Source organism: Lepisosteus oculatus, chromosome 19 (assembly GCF_040954835.1).
Source record: "Lepisosteus oculatus isolate fLepOcu1 chromosome 19, fLepOcu1.hap2, whole genome shotgun sequence".
Taxonomy (NCBI): Eukaryota; Metazoa; Chordata; class Actinopteri; order Semionotiformes; family Lepisosteidae; genus Lepisosteus; species Lepisosteus oculatus.
The window spans coordinates 4564341-4586416 of record NC_090714.1 but is presented as its reverse complement, the minus strand read 5'-3'; the positions used below and the strand labels follow the sequence as shown (position 1 = coordinate 4586416).

General features: G+C 41.1%; 1 protein-coding gene across 6 annotated transcripts in view; it reads right to left on the bottom strand.

Moving 5' to 3' along the window:
* Positions 1-22076, bottom strand: part of usp22 (ubiquitin specific peptidase 22) — a 67020-nt gene that overhangs the window by 30577 nt on the left and 14367 nt on the right. For 4 of the 6 annotated variants that reach the window (XM_069180760.1, XM_069180761.1, XM_069180762.1 and 1 more), the window contains one exon: positions 4015-4147. In XM_069180760.1, the coding sequence (XP_069036861.1) occupies positions 4015-4147 (133 nt within the window). Of the gene's footprint in view, positions 1-4014; positions 4148-5144; positions 5702-7850; positions 8007-22076 lie in introns of those variants that run through there. The other 2 variants (XM_069180764.1, XM_069180765.1) reach the window with 2 other exon arrangements.

Genomic DNA, 22076 nt, shown 5'->3' with positions numbered 1-22076 from the left:
GAGGAGTAATGCAACTAGAGCCTGAAACTAAGCCTGATTTAATATGAGCATTAAACATAAAATTGCGCAGTTACAAAAATGCTTAACTTGACGTCTTAATGCTAGTTATAGTCAGGTATCGCTTCCCTAAACCACAGCCAGCACAGTGAACACACCCATCAAAGCTCAGGGATTCCCTGGGTGAAGGAATAACAAAGTGTAGCAGCTTGCCTGGCAGAGATGGCATCTTGATCGGCCCTGGCTCCATGCCTCGTCGGGTGAAGGTGCCAAAATGGGCAGACACAAATAATCTGACCCTCCGGCTACTCATCTGCTCGTCCCGAGGATCATAGCTCTTGCTTAACTCGAAACTCCGGGAATCAGACGGTTCGTGTTAACGTCTCCATTTTTCCCGGTCCAAGAATAAACGGGCATTCTCTCTTAGTTCTCTTATTTTAATCAAACGGGATTTTCTGGAACCGCTTGTTCTAAATGACACCTGGAAACTTTATTAAAAAGATGGATGGCACGTTTACAAGTTTATGTGACTTAATCCTGATCATATTGCGGCACTACGTTTCCTCTAGAAACAAATGAGCAACTGCTGATTGGGAAATGAAGTATAGACGGGACAGATGTATCAAAGTTTACCACCAAGGAGGGATTCAACTCTTAGGTTGTAACATTTTTCCTGTCTCCCACTAGTGAGGATTACCCGGATTTACCATGCATAACTCTCCCTTGGTTAAGCACTACTTACATAAATCCAACTTTACGTAAAAACTCTGTATGGGTTGCATTATAAAATTATCAAGTTACAGATAGGTTACTGCCATGGATGAACAGCTTGGAGTCAGTGTGTCTCCACCAGGGTCGGTTTTATTACACTTTAGACTCGGCTTGCTTTTGTGCGCACACGGCAACTTTGCAATATCATCTCACACTTTTCTATTGAAAAAGTGAGTAACCCATGTTACAGACATGTCAGAGAACCACCCAAGTGATTTTATTACCATCTTAAGTCTACATGCATTCAATTTGGGATCCTGATTTAGTATGTTTATTGCATTCCCTCAATCACACAATTGGTACACAACCATTCTTCCATTGTAGCACACAACCATGCTAAGTGAAGTGTACAATTGACTACTGCTCTGATATTCTGCTGTCCCTCTACAACAATCTACTTATTACAGCACTAAGTATGATAACACAGATAATTCTATGTCTTCATTAAATATATTTAAATACAGGATATAGAACTAAATTTAATAACTGCATTATTTTTAATCATCTTCAACAGATGCCTCAATTAAATGCTATGCTAATTACAGTGGAATTTTCCAATTTAAGTTGAAGGTTATTCTAAATCTGTTGGCAAACACGTAAACGAAGGTGATCAGATTTTGGTACAGTAAAAAAAAAAAATCTTATGCTAACCTCCGCATCTTCCCGAAAAAATGTTTCAGCACGCCAGTTTTCAGCAGGTGTTTTAACTAAACGCCGAGATCATCAACGTGTTTGCGCACTGCAGATTTCACAGCGTATCCTGAGCTAAAAACGACATGAGGCCCAGGGAAGATTGAGGGTTTAATAACAATCTCTCTGGAACACAACACATGAAATGCGTGCTTCCTTCCCAACGTATGCCTGCACTCACCTCTTCCATACTTTGAAGAGGCAATTATTGTCCTGAGGAATACAATTACCCAGTTATGCCTCTTATGTTGGTTCCTCCTTTATATTCTGCCTACCTGATTAAGTATAGGAGATAATTATAACCTTTAATCTTGTTGTACATTATTTGGTATGGAAGTCTGAAAGGCTCTTCATGGAAAGAGCTTTTTGTATAAACACAGAACCTCTTTTGCTCCTTGACTGTGGGGGCAGTGTGCTTGTACGGGGAGAGGATTTCAAAATGAAAACAGAGCTTAATTCGTGGGGAATTTATCACCGTGATTCATCAACAGCAACATAGCTGCAAGTGAGAGGTGAAGATGCCGTCTTCAAAAACTGCACTTTCCATGGTGTGCTGAGGTAAGAAGGTTCACGTGAACACGGTCCAATAAGAAAACCTGATATAGCTACTGTTAATTGGAATAAAAATCACAAAAATGAAAACTGAAAGAATACTAAATAGCAACTGCACTAACACATTAAACCACGTCTTGAAATTAATTAAAGTTACTAATGTAAGGATCTGCGTATAAGCAGATTTCCATATATAAGGACATGAGCTGCAAATGTGAAATGCCATTCATGGCGGGGTTTGTTAAAACTCTAAAAATGGTTTCGAAAAATGGATTTTAGAATTTTATGACTAGAAACAAGGATTTCAGTGTGACTGTAATATTATGTACCAGCATGGTCCTGTAGCCAGTATTCATGGGCTGAGTATGCAAAAGCCCTCACATGAATGGGGATGCAGGTTGCCACCTGCTGGATAGAAAGGAGAGTTCTGCCTCTATCACAAAGGGCACTTTGTAAGGAGATATTAAATAAGATATTACGTTTTCAGTGCCAGTTAAATATTAAACACTGGCTTCAGGTAAGACACCTTTTTAGGCTGTTCATTTCAAAGAATCCCATCGTGAGGAATTTGTGGAGCAGCGATGCTTTTAGTTCTTTGAAATCATCCTATCAACAGGGTGCAAAGTACTTAACGATGCACATTCTAAATTTGTGCTGCAGCACTTAAAATCAAGCATTTTAATATTAGTGGAGTGATCCACTGTCACTTATGAATCAACAAACGGCGGGTATCTGCATTAGTGCCTTCAATATCATCCATGTCTCCTCTGATCTCAAAGCTCTGGTTTAACTTTTGTAATGTTCTCTAGCCTTCAAGTGCCATTTTGTAATTAAGGTTTTCACACACTTCCCTGGAGTCTGTTGCCTGGATTCATCTAGAGCTCTGGGATTTAGGATAGTGTTACAAGGAACTATTTTACAGGTTTAAATATGCCTTGATGATGCAGCCTTTTTCATGCAGCATCAAATTCCAATATGAAAATGGGCTGGAAAAACCTGAAAAGAGTGCCCATCCCTGTCTTGACTCTGCATGGACAGGGTATTGATTACACTCCGTTGATTATGGGTTCAGTTTGATCAGTATATTGAATCAATATGAAACATATGGATCGAGGGGATTGACTCTTCTTGATTTCTTCACTTTGCCAATCAAGCACTAATTTTTGCTCCGCCTTTGCAGAAAGTCCATTTCCTCCATACCTTGTCTATACAATTAAACTGGAATACATCAGGGGATTCTGCAGCATGGCTTCTAATTAACAATATGAAACCTAGCACCCTCCAACACAAAGGCTCTCAAAGCACTTCAGCAGATCCAGTGAAGAAGTAAAAAACTGCTTCACCAGTTGAATTAGGGGAGTCAGGGAAGATACACTAGGGGAAATTAACCAGAACACAATGGTAAACACCCTTACTCTCCACTTAGTGCAACATTGACCAAGCACTTCATTGACTTAGTGCAACATTGACCAAGCACTTCATTGATCAAGCACTTGGCACCATGGTTTAACATCTCATCTGAAGAATGGCACCTCCTCCGGTGCAGTTTGCCTCGTCACCAATCTGAGGTGCTGGGGGGCAGTTTTGGAAATGATTTTCCAGAATGAAGAGAGCCATCTACTGCTCCAGTTTCAGCTGCAGCCTCATCTTCCTTGGAAGTCTCCTATCTCAGGACTGACCAGGCCCAGCCTTTCTTAGCTCGCGAGATTTGATCGGGTCAGGCTAGAAAGTGGTACCAATGTTGTCATAGATTAAAAGGGAACCTGTAATTGAATATCTTAAAAGGACTAATTAAGGTGAGTGCTGCAGGTCACAAGGTGAAACCGCATCAGCAAAGCTCATAATGTCTGTTAGAAGTCCTGGGTTTTCCTTCTCTACTACTGGATACTTGACTTTGCCACAGAGTAATGCAACACCACAGTAAGGCGTCTTGATTATTTGGGAATGTCTTACGACGAATCGCGGGTGAAAAAGGGTGGATGATATGTGCAGTTAGATTCTTACCTAGGTTGTGACGCTTGTTTTTTGCATGTTCGTGAATGTGTTTCTTTGTGAAGCAGCCGAAGAAGACACAGTAGAGGCAGGAATGGAGTCTGTTGAGGTGGGCGCCACACATGTGACAGATGCAAGATTTGGCCTGTTGAAAGATGAGAGAGAGGAGAAAAAAAAAACAAGAGACAAGAGGTTTGAGATGCATCAGTGTTTCGGTCAGTCAACCAAAAATAATTGCAAGGGACGCCACTGTCCCTGTGGCATTTCATATCGTTCATACACCTGTTGGCTGAAACAAGAACTGTGCAGGACCCCATTCTCTAAACACTTCTGGCAGAGGGCTAAAAAAGCTAATCTCCTGGCAGCCTTGGTTTGTAGCTTAATGATCCACTGCAAATCAATAAAGATGGCGCTAAAGAAAACTTTAAAAAGGCAAGTGGAATTTCAGCAACATTTTAGATTAGGGGTTGTAACAAGACCCAGCTTCTACTGTAGACTAACTGCACATTAGAAACAAATCCCTCATCCTGAGCATAGTCTGGACCACACATCTAACCAGAAGTTGCAGAAAGTAGCTTGATTCATCTAAATTGCTCTCCAAGTACACTCCCACCCCCCCTCCTCTCCCCTCCCAACTTAACAGAAACACAAAACATCATATAGTATGTCAAAAAGGGTTATGGATCGTATAATGTACCTTGCGTAAAACAATGCTCAAATATTATATTATAATAATAGTACTGCACAGAGCAAAGTCATACAAGTCAATAACTGAATGATAGAAAACACAAGTCAAACATCTTTGAAATAAAATTCAACAAAAACAAATCTACAATAACATTGTGTTCTTTTTGAAGTGAACTGGAACCCTCCAAAACCACACAGAGACCGCTTAAGTTTGCCCATTTCCCTGGGGTTTACAAATGAGCCAACACACAGAACACAATCAGTCGTAGCAGCCTCATTGCAGCTACGGTCAGAGAGTTCTTCAAAGACTGCAGGTAAATGCGACCTCCATAAATTGAGCTTGGCTAATAAAATCCATAGTAAGACGAACCTAACACCTTCCCCGACAGTGTCCATTATTAAGACATTTAAAGCTTCTGGTATAGTGGTCACGCTCCTAGGAAGAGTTATCTTACCACCAGTGGTTGCGAGGCAAGCAACCACAAATCCAAAGGCCAGCAGTTGGAGATCTTTAACACAAACTATCATCTTCTGTGTATGCAATGCTGCCCACATGAATGTAGCCTTCATGGCCAGGTGACTAGGCTGAAGCCTCTTATGAGGGCTAAATACATCTTTAGTCAGACTCAACAGAAATTCAGCTTTGGGGACATGCTTATCATCTTGATGCCCGGTATAAAAAAAGAAGCAGCTCGTGTGGAGAAAACACTCAAGCGCACTGAAATGTGGCGATGGGGTTTGCCGTGTTTTGGGGGTTGTGTTGCATCTAAAGGCCCGGGAACCCTGGATGAGATGAGAAACATCCACATCAACAAAGAAATGGTTAGCTACAGGCACTCATAGCACACTACAGGAGACATCTTGCCAGTGTGATTTCTGCCAAAAGAGGTTTGACACAATACTAACTACAGGGCAGTGAATAAATGTGAACCTTGTGTTTTCTGGACTTCAGTTATGACAAATATGACTATTTTACTGTACAATGCTATTTAGATCACAACACAAATTTTTATTCAGAAGGACACATTTTCCAATCCATAAATCTTTCCAAGATGTTCCTCTTTCATGGGTAGTATGAATAAATCCAAAGAGCAACTGTATTAGAAATGCATTAACAGCTGGCATATCTATTTAGAAAGTGTAATATTACAGTCCCTAATGTGTGACCAAATTTTCGAGCATTCTCTTTGAATGGAGCACACAGCACAACTTTTCCTGTCTATCAGACTGCACGGAGCACTCCTACATTTAAAAGCCAAGCCATCAGAACGTCTAAGAAATAGACTTAAGAGTCTCACTTGAGATTACTAATTTATTTGAACAAATTACTCTAAATGTACTTGAAAGTCATGTACAAAGAGCAGGCAAAACAAGGAAAAGTCAAAAATCAAAAATAACAAACCACAAACCACCGAGAAAAATGATTACCCACCCATCTCAGTTCTTGAGCAACGCATCTATTAGGCTACTATGGACAATCCAAAGACAATCTCGCAAATCTGGATCTCATGAGTTAATTTTTAAGCTCGCCTTAAAATCTGCTAGCCCAGAGCTGCCACAATGAATGCAGAGATCCAAAACTCAGCCACACTGTTAACCTCAGATACTAATCATATCAGCCCAATAGCACTGAAGCAGAAACAGTAGAAACAGTTTCAGATTGAGTACAGGGCACCACAAGTAACATTCTGTGTACAGCACTTCATTTCGTTTTCCCAGAAATGGTTTGCATAATACTGTGAAAGTAACCTTTTTCTGTGTGCAAGGAGAGAAAAAGCATCAGATTGATTGGTTTATGCATCGAAAAGGGACTTGGCGTCGACTTCACTGAGCCTGAAGGAAGTCTAGGGTCAACGTAAAGCTGACATTCTTCTTAAGGAATGTTTTTTTTTTTTTTGAGACTAGGAGCAGAAAAGGGAGCTGAAGCACTTCGGCTTCAGAGAAACAAAAACAATCTCCAGCTTACAGTCCCAGTTGGTGTCTAACATAAGAAAAGCAATAAGGCCCAGTCAGAAAACCCAAAAATGCCCAGTGCAAAAGAAAAAGGAAAATCCTTTGGTGCATAACAAATGTCTCCATCACAAAAAATTGCTGTTGTTTTTCTTCTCTGAAGGACATTCAGATTAAGAAGTGGGTGACACATGGCTGACTAAGCCTTAAATAAGCAATATGGGCTGGCTAACTACACATCAAGAGCCAAGTTCTGGTTGATTCTGGTGACAGCCTGTAAAAGTGACGAGAGAGGAGAATCTTTCATCTTCATTCAGCGTTTTAGGCCTACAGGTAGTGGACAGAAAATGGAAAACACCTTGATAAATGCTCATCACTCCTTAATGGTACCTAGTGGTCATCGCCACCCCATGTTGTGGCTTTTATTTCCTGCCAGGAGGGTTGTCTTCCAGGATGGCAATGACCCATCCACCAAGCACATGTGATCAAACCTCTGGGTGATGAGCATGACACCTATATTATCCATATATCACACTCACCGGATCTGACCGCGATTGAGTATTTGAGACATTCTGGAATGACACCTAAGATGGAATTTGTTAATGAAAGAGCGATGCCGAATCCTACCTGATGCTGAATTCCAGACACTGGTAGGCACTGTGGCACTGGCTGCACATGGCGGCCCAACGCCCTATTGGGTGACTTGACACGAGTCGGCCCATTTTTTGTACACTACCGAACATATTCTGATAGAAGGCAACAATAGGAGAAATGTACTTTAAAACTGTATTGGTTATGTTGTAATCTGCAGAGCAGGTTTATGGAAGAGAAAGAAGGATATCCAAAAATACTTCTATACCAGGAGCTATAAATCAAATGCTGGTGTGCAGCACATCAACATTAAGGCTATTAAAGCAATAACCATTATCTGAGGGTTTTAGAACCAGAAGGATAATTGTAAAAAACACATACCTTTCTGCAAAAAATCTATTAAGAAAATTAAAAGACATTTGTTTTTTTAGCTTTTTACGCATCAGATGCGTTGTGTGTAATATGATTTCTTTTATTTTCCAAAGAAAATTAGTCCCATCAAAAAGTATAAAATGTTAGGTTTTTAAATCAAGATGACGTCTGCTAAACGTCTTGTACGATTTCAACAGCCACCAAGATTCATTCTAATACTAAATAAGTCAAAGATCGCTGCGACTTACAACCAGAAGCTGATAAACCTTGTCCTTCCACGTACATGATATGCCAATAGGATAAAAAATAGGCCTTTTTTCCCCCCCCTAAGATCAGTCCTAATAATATTCATTGCAGAGCTCCTTTTCCACAGTAAACATCATCACAAAGCACAACATCTGCAGCAAGCAAGACAGAAGAAAACACTGCAGCCTGCAATGATCAAAGTCTATGTAGGCAAGCAAGCTATTGTGAGTCACTGAGATCTGGAAGCAGCTGAAGATTCCAAGCACAATTGCTTTGCCATTCTTGTCTGAATAATCAGTTCTCAAAGAGCCATGGGGCTCTTTACATTCCCATACACACTACGTAGAATCTCTGCTCCTGCCATATTATATGCCTTTTGAGGGTTTTCCTCAGATATGTTCACAGCTAGAACGCATGCCCAATTAAATGTACAGTATAGCAAGATGTCAGCGCTGTGCTGCAGGCTTCCGAGGTCTTGCCTTTTCTGTGTCACAATCCTGACTTGTTAGGACAAAGGGTAAAACTAAAATGTTATGCTTGCTTACTCCTTCCCTACATGCCTTCTGGGATCCCAAAATAAAATGTGTGTGTGTGTGTGTGTGTGGGGGGGGGGTTACTATCTCAAAGAAATAAGAAAAACACTTCATAGCAAAAAAAAAAAAGAGGACAGTATGACACAAAAGCATATTATATGAAATCTTCTCCTATTATATGAAATCTTACTCTGAGCCTCTTTGTTTCAAATCTTATTCCGCATGTCCTGTTGGTTAAAATATCACGTTATGTTCAGTTCTTGAAAGCAGTTGACTACAGAGTCCCCATTAGCACCTGGGGCTCCTCTTCAAATATTCAAGACCAAAGAACAGAAAGAAACCATTTTGAGTGTTTGCTGCAGTGAACTGCAACCTTTTTCTCCCTTAGTGTTTTTCGAGTGGGGAATTAAAATATTCATTTCAAGAAGTCTAGGCCACAAAAAAATTCATTCATACTGTAGTACAAAGATCTTCATTAAAAATGTCCTTGATCTTGCCCTTAATGGCATAGGTATTGTCAACTGTACTACAATTAAACAAGCAGAGCGGAGCATTAGTAAAGCAAAAAAAAAAAAATAAAGCCCACATTCACCTCTCAAAGCCAAGCCAAATTAGTTGAAGCAGTAATGGAGTGGATCGGGCTATGTTATCACTTTCTGTTTTGATCTAGAGTAGATAATAGATTTATCCAAAGCAACTCACATTGGTACCCATTTATACAGGCGATTTTACAGATACAATCTGAGTGAAGTACCATACTGATTGGTACAACACCAGTGTCTCACCTGGGATTTGAACCCGGCACCCTTGCAGTTATGAGTCCCAAGCCTGAGATTCACCAAGCACAATTGTTTGGGCTCTGCAGGGACTGGATGGCTTGGGCAAGGGTACCTCACATGACCATACAGCAATCAGCCTGGTAAAAGGTGGATGCCTGTATTTTATAGGATTGGGACACATTGATCCTGCAGTGAGCATTTACCCTCTAAAAGCATTGCAGCGCTGACAGTGACAAACAGTAAATCGTAATGAGATGTGGGTGTCCCACAGGTGTGCATATATTGGTCCTCATTTCCCTAATGCAGCACAGGGATTGGAGCAGTAAAATGAGCTGATTAAAGCCTGATGATTCCATACCTTTATCTGAAAATACACACTATACAAATGAGGAATGGGCGATTGTCGTGCTGGCATGACTCAGACCGGAATATAAGAAATGTTACAAATGAGAGGAGGTCATTAGGCCCACTTCTGCGAACTTCCCACAGCTGTGTGTGCTGTAGCAGCCAAACATGATCACTGTGCAGACATGACATCGCATCCAATTAATCGGACTCCTGCTCTTCACCTTGTCTTCAATCTGGGTAAAAAACGATGGAGCTGAAAGTACTGATTGAAATAAAAGCCTAACGCACAGAGAGGATACGGAACAGGACAAGTTAAAACACCTGCTTTGTGCAGTCTCCGATACCGAAAAACTCATGCAACACTTTTTTTTTTAAAAAAGAAACTTGTATCTTACCAAGTGCGAAAGTGAGCTCTGAAACTTTTTGAAAGTGCTTCAAAGCAAACTTTACAAAAGGATATCTGAAACCACAATCAATAACGTTGAAAGAACTGCATACATCTGGCCACTTTGCAGGCAGCCAAAGGCATTCACAAAATTGACAAGAGTGGATTTCACTTTTCTAAAGTTCCTGCACCATTAAACGTGACTATATAAACCACATGCATCAACCTATACAACAAGTCAGGTATTCCTAAGAGCCTAATCAGTAAAATGCCAATCCTGACTGGATACACTTGGCTACACACAATACTTCACAGTATTTTATTCTTTCCACAATATTTTTGAAATGTCTGGCCACACTCAAAATCCAAACAAGGGAGGGAGTTGAAAACTATGACTAGTGAAATGCTTAGGCACAACTCTCACACAACATCGTCAGTCTGAAAAATCAGGAAGTATTGCAACATATGGCGAGCTGCAGGATTATAAAAAGAAGTTTGTACTTTGGGAAGAGGGGTGTGTCTGCTGAGATTCAGCAAGCTAGAGTACAAACGCACTGGCAGTGGTGAAATCAGTGGCTGGTTTCTTCACAGATATCACCATGTCTGGAGTTAAATCATATGAAGGCATGATGCAATTTCACTTTTTTCTCCCAAATAGGTTGACGGACATTTAGTTCTCATAGTAGCAATAATCTTCCCTGAAAGGGAAACATCAGTGATACGCACACCTACAATTTAAAGAAAGAACTTTCACTCTGTGCCCTCAAAACACTGTCCGTCTGTATTTCTGGTACTGAAATCCAAAATGGATGTTATTGCTGGAATAAACTGAGTACAATTTTAAATAATAATCAGTCTCTTCACCATGGAAATGCACAGGACCATTCCATTACAGGACCTCTACCCCAGTCAGCTCTTATTTCTGGGAATTAGACAGCGACAGGTGAAATAATTAAGAAGCCAACTATGAGAAAAATCCTTCACCCAAATACATTACAGCAGGAGAATTCTGAGGAGCCCCAGTGTGCAGCACTGAAATGGCCAGGAGTTGAAAGCGATTACTCTGAGTGTTAGTTAACAAGTGCACTGGCTCCCTCTGGGCTATAACTACATGCCAAGTGCTAAAACTAGCAGGAGAGTCTGGGAGAGCGAAAATGCAGCAGGAGTAGCAGGACTGTTCTCGCACTAATCAGCTCTGAAATAAAAATAAAAAAAAAACACTGTACTTTCACAGAAATGAGAACAGAACGCACCATTCTAGGCACAGACTCCCACACTGCCGAAAGATGCAGTGGGATTGAAAAATGATTTATCGAGAGCAAAATCCTCATGAAAGTATTATAACTTCATTTGGTTGTGCAGCTATGGTTTCAGACTGTACTGACAAATTTCGGCCAAGAAAAACACAAAAGGTGACCACTGGAAGAACAGAATAGTGGTTAAGGCTCTGAAGCGGAGGAATATGGGTTCAAATCCCAGGTAGGATACTGATGAAAATTATCACTCAGTATTACTCCATTACATGCCATGATATACAACTGGGTAACACTCCTGGTCAAACTGCAAATGAGAATTTGAAGTCTACTAACCTGGTTTAAATCATCAGCAATGGTCTTTTCACAGTTTTCGGTTCTACTTAAGGTGAAAATTATCGACATTGCTCCCTGAGAGAAAATGTACTCTCAGCTTTGAGTTAAAGTGAGGAACTTTAAAATTAAGTGGCAGAAGGTCCTGACATCCTGAATTACAGAAAACCCTCGGTTTAACAGACTTCGGACTTGACAGACAAAATCTTCAATTGGGAAATTTTCTCTGTAAAACCAGAAACCCCAGGCTTTTCGCAATAACAGGGAACTGCACAAATAATAAAACAGTAAAAAAGTTATGTTTAAAATTGAGGAATGTGGCCTATAGGGGTAGGTCAGTTGCTTACAATGGGCATTTGTGTTTCGTGTTTTAAGGAATTGTACACAGTAATTTTGTAATAACCCATGAAATAAAGAGCATATATCTTTATGATAAAAAAGGCACAGGGATAATTCCCATTGACTGTGTTGATTGCAGTAGTTAAAATAAGTCAAAAGATGCAGAAAGTATATATATATATTTATTTATCTGGGTGGCATGATGGAGATCATTGCTACAGCATTGCTGCCTCAAAGCACTTAGGGTGTTATTCTTATGGAGTTCATATATTCTCCCCATGCTTGTCCAAAGACATACTGGTAGGTTAACTGGCTTCTAGGAAAAAATCCAAGAGAAATGTCATCAGGGAGGGAATTCTCTCTTCAGGGTCAGAATGTACCACACCAGTTCTGAGCACTGGTCTACTGCAGGCAGATCTCAAAACCACGAAAACAAAGAGAAGAAGTCAGAAGCGTCTGCCTCCCTTATGCACAATATAATGCTTCCTTGGCAGTTCTGATTCCTAAAAGAACACGACTGATAAGCATTTGTTCAGATGCTGTTTCTTCAGGGCACCCCACACCGACACTGCTTTCAATGAATTTGAGAATTTGGAGAATTCCTCCGCATTGTTTTCAATTAGTCACACCTTCGAGCTAGAAATGAACCACTCTTCTGAATGAGAAGGCAAGGCGAGAGCTTTGCACAGCGCTTCTGGCCACTCTGCTAAAAGGCGTTTAACACAGTACAACAGGAGGCTATCACAATTGTCTGAGCAGCAAGCGCTGCACAGAGAGAGGGGCTGTAGGCGAGGCATGTGATCCGGCCAGCCGCTAGCCGATTTCCTCCAGCCATCACAATGCCACCTTCTGCAGATCCCGTGTAACCCTTATCCAGCTCAGCTCGCGATGAAAGCAGGTTTCATCTCATTTGGGCTTTCTGCAATGCACCACTGCTGCAGCCTGCTTCGGCGGAAAAACAAGAGCTACTGCCAATACTGCAGTAGGATTCTATCTCCGGGACCCAGTGGAAAATCTATTGCACTTCTTTCCCCTTTCTCCTGTGTCAGCACTCAATGCTATTAGGTAATATATTGATCAGGCGCAAGCACGTGATGTGGTTAGTAATAAAGAACGTAATCCACCGGAACTTTATTTCGTCTATTTTCTTCCTGATTTTTTTAGCTTGACCAACTTTCTTCTTCCTACATGATGCAGGGCAGCATCTACTTGTTGCCAAGGCAATCGCCCGTTCTGGCACCTTACACTGCGACTTGCGTGCCGGAATTGTATTTTAAGGAAATCCACGCCCAGAAGTAATTTCTCACGGCTCCGCCTGACCTGCCGCATCGGGAGGAAGCGGGTCCGAAACGATGCTCCACGCGACACGGGTGGGTGCATTCATGGTGGCGCCCGACACGTGCAAAATCATTTGAAATTCCATCCATCCACCCACTTCAGAGCTGCGGGGGAGCCCGGCAACCAACGGGCGCCAGGCGGGGAACATCCTGGATGGGACGCCAGTCCATCACAGGGCCCTCACAAACACAAGACCAGACAGGCGCACACACGCGCACCATGGTTTCACCAAAACCGCCAATTCACCTACCAGTCCGACTTCGGAAACCTCATGGAAACCTGGAGGAAACAAACGAACTCCACACAGACAGCTCTGCAGGAACTGAACCCAGGGCCACTGCGCTGCGAGGCTGCAATGCTCACCCCTACCACCCGAATTTGAAATCCTTCGGCACCACAGTGACATTCAATTCGAATGTTGTACAAAAGCAAATCAGTATGTCAGCACTACATACTTCACCGTTAAATAAAAGTGAACATTATCATTGACATTTTTGAAAGTTTTAGCAGAAAAAATGCCTATAATGCCCACTTCATGGCTAAGGTCTTCTTTCCCCTCAAGGAATGAGTCTATATGAGGCTTCCTCAATTTACACGTCAAATAAGCCTCGGGAAAGGCACTTACACTGCAAACCAGCGCCTGTCAAACTGGGAATTTTGACAGGAGTTCATCCGGAATGCCTTAACATGGGTTTGCACTTAAGGAAGAAGGGGTTTATGGATGTGCAGGACACGGTAATACTCAAAAGGCTGCTGAAAAAGAAGATTCAGGGACACCCATCCTCAATTAAAATATCAATTTTATCAGCAAACAAACGTCATTTCATCACAAGAAATCATATATTACTACAACAAGGAAAGGATTTTTGTTCCTTAGTAAAACATTTCGATTTCTGGGTATGTGTGTGGGGGGGGATCTGATGGTATTAGGATGCTTTTGATATTATCTTTCAGTACACTTCAAACACCTCTGTGAAGGCAATGATTGAGAAGTCACGGAGCCGCAGCAGGGCAAATAAAACTTACATAAGGAATGACTCACGTTGTGATTTTACATCCATGGCCACAGACCTAAATAAATTATTCCTCGTCTCCAGTTTTAATTGTCTTTCCCCCTCAAACATAACTCCAGGGCACTAAATTCAGCATGATGTTGGCCTGCGTGACTAATGATTTGATTATCAGAGCAAACCAGGGTTGTATAAGCATCCTCATATATAAAACATCACAGTAATTTCAGTTGAGCGGATTCAATCACTGGTTAGCAAAAAACAGTCCCCTCCCTTAACCTGTACAGACAGATCTTGCTCATTTCTATATGCAAATATTTCTACAAATGTAGGCCTAGGAGTATGGACGCCTGCAAGGAGAAATGAAAAATAAGACACTGCATTAACATCAATGTCATGATAGGTGGATTTTTTTTTGTCATTTTAATCATTTCTTTTCATTTTAGTGCAGATACTCTAGTGGGCTCCACAAGAGCAACAGTTTTCCTGGGTGCACGCCGAGGTTACAGGGCAACCAAGCAAGAAGCAATGGCCTAATTAAAGGGAAACAACTTGTGCTGCCATTTCCAGCGAGATCGGTAATTACATTGTTGGACACTGCCAGCGCTGCAGCCTCGTGGGGTCCAAACTACACAGACACACTGGACAAGAGATAAATGAAGACTTGAATGTATTAGTTATCCCTCTCTAACATTTGCCTAGACACAACTGGCCTCTTAATTGCGTCTGTCTGTCTGAAGTTATATCTTCACACCTAGAACAGACTGGCTTCTTGTGTGGAGAAAAATGACTACACAATTTTAAAACAAACATTTATAGATTCATGTGTAGAAGAACAATGAAATTAATTTATGGATTTGCAACACCGAAAAAATAATAACAGACTGGACACAAATTTAACCACTGGGATGCAAGACTAACCTGCTGTTGTCGAGATGTCTTTTATGATCATGATGCAAAAACTGTATGTGCACAAAATGTTAATATAAACTACTTGCATAAGATAATCTCAAAATGTAATTCAGATTCTTCTGTTCCCGTCTAAATCAAGCAATGATCTGCTCCATCGTAATGGTTGGGTTATCACAAGGATGTATTGCAGAGTCCAGCCCTTAATCTAAGTTCATTTGATTTAGGCCTTCTGATTCCACCAAAGACCAGGCCCCACACAATGGCAGGCTTCTCATGTGCAGAATCAAGTTTGTGGAACACAAGGCTCAAAGCCACTAGATATTCTACAGTTATATCATTCCACAACACTTCTAAACCTCACTTAAAGACCTCTCTTTTCATTACATTTTATTATTCATGATTTCGTATTATGGAATTTATTTGCGATGCTGTTTTTTTTTTACTTCTATTTACTGTGCATGTTGCAGTACGCCGTTTTGGGCTTCTTGAAAAGCACTCAAAACCGTATTATGCTATTATCACGTGCAGAATGGTTGATTGTTAATAATTGCATTGTCTACAAGTACATAAAGAAAAACTATATTAGATAAAGACTGACTGCTAATATTTTCAATTTGAGTACTACTTCAGTATTTTCACTCGCCAGTCAGCAGTCGCCAAAGTAAAATCGGTTAATTTAAGAAGGATGACCAATCCTATTTAATGTTATTATATGTTAATTTAGGTAAAACCGAAAAGATTTTGAGAAAAAGTCAAGCCATTTCCTCATGGTAAGTGTTGTAAAGTCTGCAGCATTAAGAACTCTTTTCGACAATCCTAAGACCTAACAAAATCAAAAGATTCTCACTGTAAGAAATGAACTGGGACAGAGCGATGCCGATGCTGGGGTTTTGTTTCATAGCATCATCTTCGTCTTCTGCAGTTTTGGAATCCATATTTCATTCTGACGCTCCCATCGTGTAATTCTCCATTGCTTGTAGGATCACTGCAGCATCTTTCACAACTGCTGGGGAAGTTATTTTCTCCAAAATGTGGATGTCCGAGCCATCCAACACTCTCTATATTGCTCCCCCCAGTGTGCCTGCACAAGGGGATCGGTGTTATACAGAAGACAGGAGCAGTTCTCACTGAAGCCCTTCAAGCTCAAGGTGCCCCACTGGTACCAAGGGTCACTGCTGGACAGCAAGCCAAGGCTAAGTAAGCTACTTTAGGCACAGAGACATCAGAAAAAAGGTCAATCGGCCCATCTAATCTCTTAGGTTTTTTGTAGCTAATCAACCCCAGAAATAGACAATTTTATTAAATAACGGGTATGGGCTTTGACAACAAGACCGAATAGCTTGTTCCAGAACCCAAATCTTAGCCAATGTCCCAGTCAGCTAAGCCAATGACAACACCCAGTCTAAAACCATTTAGGTCTATAGAATTCTCCACGTGTTAATGTGAAGTCCTTTTACTCAGTGAGTCACACAGGAGCTCTGAACGTCTAGATTTTCATTTATACATTATTAAACCAAATCTTTATTTTTCCCTATCGGTGAGACTGGGCTTTGCAAATCTATACATATAAGATTCAAATTCAGAGCTGATGGATATCAAAGTCACAAAAAACACGATTGCTTTTTGTAAAAGGTCATACTGATCGGTATTACTGTAATGTGCACTCTTTAAACATCCAGGCATCATCACACCTGACTATTCTCTGAAAAAAGAAAAGCCTGATGAATTTGTAATGTAGGCCTGTAGCACAGTGACTGACTACACAGTTCTGCATTACACAGTGCTCTCTAAGCCATAAGGCTTTGGTTTTAGAGAAAGGTCATCATACATGTACATTTCCTGAACTTTTCTTGTAAAATTTCAAGATCCAGGAAGGTAAGAAGTCCTGCAGTGCTCTGAAACGCAAATTACCCCACCTCTCCAGCAGCAAGACTGGAAACACCACTTTAGCCTAAATAAATCACTTTGAATCAGATGGAGTCTTTAACTCTAGCCCCTTGGGGATGTTTATTTTTTTCCCATCCTAACTGAATTAATTATTACATTAATTGGACCATTTTATTTCTAGTCACACCTCAAAATTAAAGGTGTGCCATTAAAAACCTAAGCATCTGTGAGCAAACGTCGACCTAAAATATAGTATAAATGCTTTATTTTCTCTTATAAGTGAAACAATAGTATTCAAGCTTCACATTCATTGGACCACTGAAATAAAAGCAACAAATAAAATAATAAATAAAAGCAAAAGGAATTCAATCCATAATCAGTGACGCCACTTTAGCTGTACGATTAAAAGTGGAACTGAAAGCTCTAATAAAGCTTTAGAAACAAAACAGTCAAGACAAAGCAGGGCTATAAGGGTTATACAGTGCACTAGCCCCATTTCTGAGGCACCAATGTCAGGATACATGTGAATGCACAGACACTGGAGTTTTTGCCATAGTGCCCTGACCTTCCAGTTGCCAGATCTTCAGCTCTATAAAGTCTCTCGAAAGCCACCTAAAGTCACTTTTAATATTTAAAGTCACACCGTTTCCTCCAAATCCTGCTTTGTGACCTTGTCTGTGAAGATAGTCAAATGTATAAAAAAACGCAGCACATGCCTTCCTCACTTCCCCAGTGGGAACTTACTTTACAGGTCACTACTTCATGCCACACAGAGAGCAGCTAGGCCAGACTTCAGTAAATGCCCTCAGAGACAGCCAGAGATGAAGAATTCATGTTCACGCTTGGTCTTTAAAAATATATGCATTTAATCTAAGAAATAAGGCACTCTATTAGTCTGCAAAATGCCACTGTTTAACAATTGCTTTAAAGGTGCTTCATATTACACCATAATAATATAACTCGATAACACATGAACGGGCATAAAAAAACTGTATTCAATTCACCAACAGTAACGTTTGGTGTTAAACACAATATTTTATGCATTTTTTCTAAACACAAAACCTTACTGACCACCATATGTTTTTTGATCAATGTCTAAGAATACTCTGAAAAGTCAACTCAATTCATTTTATTTGAACCTACTTAAAACACAGCACTGATCCTGCTCATTTGAAGACTGCAAGATATAAAAAACTGTGCTTTTACTCCTACAGAGCAAGCCAGCGTACTCATCTCTGCCAGAATGCTGTGGATTTAGTGTTTCATGTAAACATCTCTTTAAGATCTCAACTGTAAACTGTATGCGCTAAAGAATGGCTATCACAGAACACTGGAAATCCAGTGATCAATCGTCAACACTTTCGTAGCCCTCAGTAGTGCATCCTACAAAATTGGCACATTGTTTTTGCCATTTCCATCCAGTTCTAAAACATTTACAGACCTTTGATGATCCAAGGCATAATCACTTTATTGCAGCAGTCCTCAGTGAAATATTCATTTGGGCATGCTGCGTTCAGCTTTATATTAATAAAACCTAACAATCTACACAGAAATATGGCGGAGAATCCTGGGGAGATAGGTACGGCCATATCGAGGCTTCCGATGTCAGTGAGTTGATGGAGAGAATGGTTGAATGATAGTTAGCGTAAAATTGTCAGGACAACTTGGCTTAACAAAACTGCAGCTCGAGCAAACGGCAGATAATTTAAGGCTTTTTTAAGATGGGTCCTAGAACTGCGCTACACTATGCAAGTTGTGTAACGCGGGGGGGTCACAAGATTGGATTTGTCAGCAAAGCTCACAGACCCAAGCTGAGCTGGGCTTTGCTCTCCCCCAGAGAAACACTAATGGCCAGCAGATGGCCTACTTTCTTGCTCTACTTCTGCTTTCAGGAGTTTCAAGCTGTGAGTGAAGAACCCGCTGCTTCAACCCTAGTGCTTGCATGGAAAATGGCCCACAAATAGCTTCTTCCAGAGAGTGCACTTGTCGGCACCAAATCTGTTGGGGGGTTTTTCAAGCTGCGCGTCAGACAGTACTCTCAGAAGAGTGAGCACGAATCGGAAGAGAGCATTGCACCGGCAACGTTGTCGTCTTCCACACACCTGGCCAGACCGAGCTGGACAGCAAGCCCAGGAAATATCCATCTAGCACTCCTGACTGCAGGATTCGATTCTGGATCAAGCCTGGACTGATGCTGGGATAAATAATAAAATGGGATCTTGAAGTATGTCCCTATGTTAAATAATATTTGTCTCCACCCCTAATATTCTAAACTTCTCTAAACAACTGTTTTCTTGCATCAACCTCTTTACATCTATCTATTTTATATTGAAATTGTCCTATTCTTACTTCTGGCAGTGACCTGCCGGAGCTCAGCCTAAGACTTACAAGCTTTCTCACCTGTTAAGGCAACCAACCAATGCCAACACCTACAGCAGTGACCGGATACACACTGAACGCGCACCGCAAACACCAGACCTAATTCAATGGCAGTGGCGATCAAGTGAAAGAGCCCTGGGCTGTTAAAAACAAGTGCATGTTTTCTCTCTTAACCAAAGTCTGTGAAGACAATCATCACGTCTGTGGGGACACTGCTACATTACCACCTCTGACACTATATGACAGGACAAAAACCCAGCAACAATGAGGAAGACGGATCTGGGTTGCAAACGTTGTGTAAAAACACAAATGGAGCATAAAGCCTGCAAATGACAGGAGGTCATTTGACACTTGCTTGGTTCTTATTAGCTAACTGACCCAATGAGCGGATCGAGCAATTTCTTGAGGGAAACCAGGGTCCAGCTTGGTTCCGACTCCTGCAACCTGCTCTCAGCTTTCAAGGCGCTTTGCTAGTTTCCACTTGTGTCCTCTGGTTCATGCTTCACGGCTGTTTTTGGAGTGAAAACAGCTGACTTTGCCGGTCCTGTGGGGGATTCTGAATATTTGCAGCGGGTTCCCCCGTCGACTACTTCGTGTGAAAGATTTTTTTCTTATTAGGGTCTTGGTACTTTCGAGATCCACATCAAAAAGATACTTTGATCCATGAAAACGTGGGCATCTTCTATTACCCTAGCATCTAGCCAAGTGACTAAAGCAAGACTTGATCATTAAGAAAGCGTCGCAGCAGGAGAAAACTAATTCACAGAGAAAACCAAATCGACAAAGATGTAGACCTAAAGAATCTACGGCTCTACTTGCAGGTATAATATTAAAATTTGGCAAAAGAACATGAAAAGCAAATAAAACAGATGGATAACTGGGGGAGAATATTTAGGTATTTCCTCTGCAGATTAATAACTGTTTACAACAGACATGCCCCACATGTTCCACCACGATCTCTACTCTGCCCAGCCCCAAATGCCCCGGGAGCATAAACTTTTCTTTTTACCGTGATCTTCAAAGGCCACAGCAGATGTTTGTCCCACCCGATCGCTTTTCCTGCAAGTTGGGTGGGCCCCTAGCTCACAGAGATTTACCCAACACACGTTGGCGTGCTCTGCATCTGCACCACGAGCCTGAGCACAGCTAGCTGGCTCATTACACCCAGTGGTATAATAGTAGGCGTCCAGCCTCTGAGGTTCACTAAACATGAAAGCCATCTTGCCTAGTCCACAGCAAAAGCTTAAACCAGTAAATAAACATCTTAAACTGGGTTTCAAATGTTTCAGAGCCAAGCTGTAAAATAAAAAGCCAGGTGCTTTGTATCTAGGCTATTCTTCAGAAGAGTGCATTGCCATAGCTTGAATTACATGCACACATTCAGCTATCTCCCAGTCCTAAATGACTGACCGTTACTTGATAGATAGAAAATGGGAGAACCAGATTTCTCCTACAATGTTTTTAGACATCCACATTTAAAATGGATGTGTACGGAATGATGCTGAGCATCGTAATTGTTGATTAACTGGTCATCTATGAGTGACGTTGATACACTTGAGAGTGAGAGAATGGATTGGACACGGCTGATGTGGCGATTTAGTTTGGTAACAGTCAAAGACCAAAAAACAAATAGCCCCATATAGCACGAAACAACTCCTTTGTGCCATTAACCTGTTGAAGGCTAAACAAAGTCGCTTAGCGGTGGACTATCTGATTGGTGAGGCTAGTTCTTTTGAGCCGTGAAAGTAGTTTTAAGGTCTACTCTGGTAAACCTTGCAAAAGTGGAGCAGAAGCATCCACGCAGTGTCTACTCTCTACAGTATCACTTACTGCTACTGTAGTGACTGACGATAGCCTGACTGCTCAGTGATACAGTACTCAAGACCTGGGACCTCACTTTCCGCCCTTCGAGCAAGTTCATCTTGGCATGTCAGCACGTCCTCCTGCTGCTCATGTGATAACGATAACGACTGCCTTTCTTACAGGTAAGAATGTGACAGTAACGTTGTGGATGCCCTGTGGGCCAGATTGGTGCCCCACTGAATCTGTGAACCAGGATGACTTGCTTCAAGAACTCAGAGACCAATGAGCAGGCACTTGCTTACCTAGACTCTGCAAGACGAGTGGGACAGAATCCCAAAAGACAACACCTGCAACTTGGTGCAAAGCATAACTCCCAGGTGTAAAGCTTGTAGTGCTTCAAACCTAGCCTGTGACTTTCATAGTAGACTTTCTCTTGATCAGCCCTGTTGATGAGATGTTAGTACGCCCATTCAATAAAAAACATTAGTACACTTGCAAAAAATAGAAGATGGACATTTTTCTGATAATTCCTTTTAACTTTGTGAAGCTACAAGGGATGATCATTTTGGTGCACTGCATAGAATTAAAAACATTTTTGTTAGGCTTGTTTCATATTTAGCTTTGGCAGAACACTAAAGCTTTGACCTTAACCTTTCCATTTTTTGTCATATCAGTGGGATTTTGGATAAAATATCACTAATGCTGAAAATTACTTTCACACATCCCCATTGAAAAAGCTTTGAATGCTTTAAAATGGTTTTACAAATTTTTCACAGCAGTCAGAAAAGCATCCATACCTGACTACTGAATCAAAATGAACAGCAACAGAAATCTGTTCCCTTCCTCCCCGCCTTCATACAACAGGCTACAAGCAGGCTAGAGTAAGCCCCAAAATATCTTAAGAAGCATACTATTTTTAAAGGCATAGC